Genomic DNA, 5752 nt, shown 5'->3' with positions numbered 1-5752 from the left:
ACAAGCTTGTGTATAAAGTTCTCGAAAGAGACATTTAACAAAATGTATATTCCCAATTAACCAACTATTATGTCCACCATGATGTATGTACTCTATAATATTAGGGTATACTTATAAATTAATACTCCCTCCGTTCCAGTGAGATGTTTACACTTCCTTTATTTTGTGAGGGGGAAATAAAAGAAGTGTAAACATATGACTGGAACGGAGGGAGTATAAAAGTCGGTCTCATACATTAATACATTCATATTTTTTTCCAATATCCTTACTTCTTAAACCATAGAAACATTTAAATATATAATATATCTCATCCTACTAACCTTAGTTAGATACCTAAGGAAGGTTGTATATAGGGATAAACTTAACCAAAATATAGTTGACTTTTTATAGTATATCATTCCCCTCTAGGTGTAAAATGCCTAAATCAAACATATATACCTTACCAAAAAAGATCGAGTATAGATACAGATACAGATATAGATATAGATTGTCGATATGATACCAGGAAGTGGCGGTCCATGTTACCCTAACGTCTCACAAGGCGTACACCACCAGCGGAACCAGTTGTACACTGAAGATGTCGATACAGGTTCGAGTAGTGGAGCTAGAGGATTAGAGATGACACAATTGAGATCATTTCTATGTAGTCTATCAATATTGAAGGAAAAAGTCAACCAAGTGCAAACTTATGTCAACATCTTTGTTCCTCAAAGTCAAACATCAACTTCAGCCATGGCTATTGCAACCATGGGAACAGTTATTCAAGAAATCATAGTTACTGCCTCTTCTATGATGTTTAATTGTCAACAAATGGGTATTTATTCTCCTAATCAAGGTAATCATAATCATAATCATCTTATTGCGAGTTCTAGTCATATTCCAGGAGTCGATAGTAATAATAGTAATAATAATAGTAATAGTAACGGTCATCAAGCTTTATTCGATGGGGAGGGTTTGTATAATTGGTATGACGATAATATTACATGCATGAACACGAATACAACCAAAACCGTGTCCAAGGGTATAGAGACATCAAAAGGGATAATAAGTCGGAAAAATGTAAATGAAGATAATCAAGATCAGGCCACGTACGATATAGTAGAGTTAGAAGCAGCCGATTTACTAGCAAAGTACACTCATTATTGTCAAGTATGTTCCAAAGGGTTTAAGCGAGACGCGAACTTAAGAATGCATATGAGAGCTCATGGTGATGAGTACAAGTCTAGCGCGGCTCTAAGCAATCCATTGAAGAAGCTAATCAATAATAATGGAGAAACCGAAAGCTCTTCTTCGACGAAAATGCCTAGGAAATACTCATGTCCACATGAAGGATGTAGATGGAACAAAAAACATGTTAAGTTTCAACCACTTAAGTCAATTATATGTGTGAAAAACCATTATAAGAGAAGTCATTGCCCTAAGATGTATGTTTGTAAGAGGTGTAATCGAAAGCAATTCTCGGTACTTTCGGATTTAAGGACACATGAGAAGCATTGTGGTGATCTTAAATGGCAATGTTCTTGTGGTACTACCTTCTCTAGGAAGGATAAGCTTATGGGACATGTTGCCTTGTTTGTTGGTCATAGTCCTATGATTAATCCTCTTGGTACATTGGATCATAGGGTTTGTAATAATGAGCTTGGTGTACAAATTATGTTCAAAGATTGTTGATTTGTGTAGTTTAGTATGGAAAATGTTGTCTTTTTTTTAGAAGGTTGTATAATTTCATATTGGTTTAAATTTATAGGCTATAACTTGTTACATGTTTAGATCAATGTATTAAATTTTGTTTCAATATCGAAATTGTGACATTATTATAACGATTCATATTAACGTCATGTATAATCAGGAATTAGTGAATTACACAACAAATTAACAGTATAATTCCTCCGTTTAAGTTAATAATTTACATTTACTTTATTTCGTTCTCTCATAAAATAGAGTAAATGTAAACTATTCACTGTGATAAATAAATTGAATTTATTGTTAATCTGTTGTGTAATTCACTAATTTATGATTATACATGGCGTTAAATGAATCATTATTAACTTAGATATGAATGTAGGTACTTTCGATATTTTGAAACCCTAAATGAAAGAATAATAATAATAATAAGCTCATACGGAGTTTGATAACTTATGTCTGAAGTAAAACAACAGTACAATCTTCTTGTCGGGAGACATTGAAGTTAGCACGTGGTGGGTAACTTTTAAAGAGAAATCATTGGCATTCCTAGGATCCGTCGAAAATTTATTACGAAGTACTTACTCCATTCAACTCCACTCTACCACTTTCTTTTTTCACGTTTGTCAACGCATGTTTTACACGCTAAATATCATTAGCTACGTATTTGCAAAAATTATAAAAGTTATATATTTTTAATGTACTCGTAAAGACAAATCAAACAAGATCCCACATGAATATATTTCTACTTACGTATCGAGAGAAAATCGAAATTGAATACACAATTGTGAATAGTGTACAAATGTGAAATAGGTAGAGTGGAGTTGAATGGAGGAAGTACAAATTAAACTCAATAAAGCCAAAAAATGCACTTATTAGTTATTACTAACGTTTTTTCTTTTCAATCTTATTATTAATGCGACTTGAGCGTCCGATGATTGAATGTGGCAGTTAAGACAATCATATACTCCCTCCGTTGACCGTCATAACAACAGTTATGAGTCATTTGTTTACCTTTTTTTTTTTTTTTTTTGGTGACGAGGAGGTTGGATCCTCCCCGGATACAGGACCCCACCCTGCTAGGCGCCTGTACCATGTGAGTTTATTCCCGCGGGGATTATTCCCTCTCCGGGCGTCAGGTCCCCAGGAAAGTGTTCATCTAGAGAATACCAAAAAAAAAAGAAGTAATAGAGGTCCAATTATTATATGAGATGGACCAAATTGAGTGTGTAAGATCAAATTACCCAACATATTCCCAAAATAAAAGTATCTAACTAAATAAGGTAATAACTAAAACTTGCTTTCATTACATTACTATCTTTTTAATGAATATAATATTATAATTAAACTCTAATCTTTTAATTAATTAAATTTATAATTATGATTTTTTCATAAAATAAAATAAAATTGGTATTAAATTATAAACTATAAGTTGCTAAGTTCTTCAATAATGAAATAATTACGGAGTATTACTTTGTAGAATAAATTGACACATACTTAAAATTAATTTCGTGACAAAAAAACAAATTTATTGAAAAAAAATCACCACTTAACTTAATTTTCTTTGATTATTTTTACATTTTAATTTTTTTTTTGTTTAATATCAAAATACAATGGAGTGAAATATTAAATATTAATAAGGTGTAAATTTTAAAAGTATAAATAATACACACAAAAAAAAAAAAAAACTCTATATATCGCGCATGCATTGAGCCCCAAGGCCCAAACTGATTATTTTTACACTAAAAAAAAAATAAAAAAGTATAAATGATCGGGACACATAGAGTATATCTTTAGTAGGGATGGCCATTGAGCCCCAAACTGAACAAAACCGAATCAATCCGGAAAAAAGATTTATTCTAACCTAACTTTTAAATACCCATATCCAATTCACTATTTAAATACCCACATTATCCAAACCCATAATTGGAAAAGCCGAACCATATCCAAACCCAATCCCATTCATACCCGAACCGAACTAATCAAATATTTTGAGTTTTTAACCTTTTCTAAACTTGAATTTCAACTTTATCATATATAGTAAGATACTGTAGAATCTTTTATATAGTTAAATCAAGTTTTGGATTGGTCTTTGGATTATACGATAGTAGGATATGGGTTTGGGAAAAAGTAGTATAATGGATCCAATGGCACATCACTAGTGAACCTCCGCCAGAAATTGACCCCAACCAGGGACGAAAAATCTCAGCGGGGAAAAATGGTTAATGATTTAAGAAAAATTTGGAAAAAGTTGAAATTTTTTTAACTAAAACCTTTGAAATTCCAATCGTCAGCAAAGACAAACACCCCTGCTTACCTGCTAACCTCTATTCCACCATTGCTAGTGAAAGTTGTAAGTTTGTAACATATATGTTCAAAGAAACAACATACCCAAGCCCACTATAATACATGTTTCAACTGTCCGTTTTCCAGATGGGCCAAAAGATAGGTAAACCCAAGTTAATGTGCACTTCCATAGCCATTTAAGGCCTGCATCTCAACTTTGTTATCCCTCAAGTCCGGATCGTACCATTTGGTTTGGACCAAATTTGGATCGAATTCATGTAGGAAAACAAATCACGGGGCGGAGGGAGTAATAATATAATAGAAGTAACAATTGGTCTCCCTTGTGACGGGTTACCATTTGTGGCGGATATTTTGTGAGTTAAAATGGTAACAAAATGGGTTAGTGGAGAAAGGGGACCACATGAATAATGTTGCAGAGAGAGAAAAAATGGGTACTTTGTGAGGTAAAATGGTATCCGTCATTCAAGAGTGACGGATAGGTGCCGTCACAAACAAGAATTTGTGTAGAAGTATACATAGCGATTTTCCGTTTCCTTGTATTTGTAATACATGTAACGGGATTATCATAGAATTACACGTAAAACTAGAGGTGGCAAACAATGACATGACACGAACCCGACACGAAATTAACGGGTTTAGGTTAAGACTAAATGACCCATTTATGTAAGCGGGTCGACATGAACACGACACGATATTTAATTGGGTTGGGTTAGGGTTGACCTCTCTAAACACGAACCCGACAGTCGACACGCATGACCTGTTTACTAAATTAATCCTAATTTTTCTTAATCTTCCATCACATAAATATACTTAAACTTTCAAAATATGGACGTGACACAAAAATACGACACGAACCCGACACGAAATTAACGGGTTAGGGTTGAGGCCTTATGACCCATTTATGTAAGTGGGTCGACACGAACACGACACGGGATTTAATTGGGTCGGGTTTGGGTTGGTGGGATTGTGACCCATTTACATGTGACATGAATACGAATCCGACACGACCCAATCTGTTTGTCAGGTATACGTAAAACCATTAATCTTACACCAAATTGGCTTTCTCTAGTTTTCCTTTCAATTTTCGAAACTTAAAAAAGAACTATATACACATTTTTGCGTGAGTTATTCTTATCTATAAACAATAAAATTCAACTGTGTGATATTAAGTTAATAAAAACAATAAAATAATAAGAAAATATCCGTTTCACCATATATTATTTGTGTAAAGTTGTCTTACACTCTTAATTTGTTCAGGCGTATCTAGACCTCACAAAACTGGCCATGCCTGAATTATCCGACCCAAAGCCCAAATTGATGATCTGAATCTGATCAAAGATTCATATTAACCCGACCTTGTTCAACCCTACTCGAATGTTTATTATTGCATATATTATCCCCAAATAACTTGATAACAACCTACCCAAAAATGACCAGGACCTCGAATAACCCCGCCAAGCTCAAATTCTTGCAAACCCGAACAATCCGAACACGAATTAACCCGACCCAAACCCAACCTGATTGACCCGTTCACTAAATTTAGGCGTATCCACTTACGAGATGGGCTTAGTCACTATTAAAGTTGGAACATAATGTCCACTTACGAGATGGGCTTAGTCCAGTTTAATTTACACTTTCATAGCAATGTAAGGCCTATATGTACCCCGCCCGTTCTAAACTATGAACACCAAATTACAAGTTTACAACTCCTTCCGTTCCGATTATTTGTTGTCCTATTTTATTTTGAGGAGTCTCAGTCAAT

At 34.0% G+C, this 5752-nt stretch overlaps 1 protein-coding gene across 1 annotated transcript; it reads left to right on the top strand.

Moving 5' to 3' along the window:
* Positions 1 to 495: 495 nt before the first annotated feature.
* LOC141612786 (protein SENSITIVE TO PROTON RHIZOTOXICITY 2-like) lies at positions 496 to 1671 on the top strand. Its single transcript, XM_074431538.1, has one exon. The coding sequence runs from the start codon at positions 496 to 498 to the stop codon at positions 1669 to 1671; it is 1176 nt and encodes a 391-aa protein (XP_074287639.1).
* Positions 1672 to 5752: the final 4081 nt, after the last annotated feature.

Source organism: Silene latifolia, chromosome 11 (assembly GCF_048544455.1).
Source record: "Silene latifolia isolate original U9 population chromosome 11, ASM4854445v1, whole genome shotgun sequence".
NCBI lineage: Eukaryota > Viridiplantae > Streptophyta > Magnoliopsida > Caryophyllales > Caryophyllaceae > Silene > Silene latifolia.
The sequence above is the reverse complement of the archived record's forward strand: the minus strand, read 5'-3'. Positions and strand labels throughout refer to the sequence as shown.

Bases quoted from the DNA above. Each gene is read 5' to 3' on its own strand.
- LOC141612786 (XM_074431538.1), top strand. From the start codon at position 496: ATGATACCAGGAAGTGGCGGTCCATGTTACCCTAACGTCTCACAAGGC.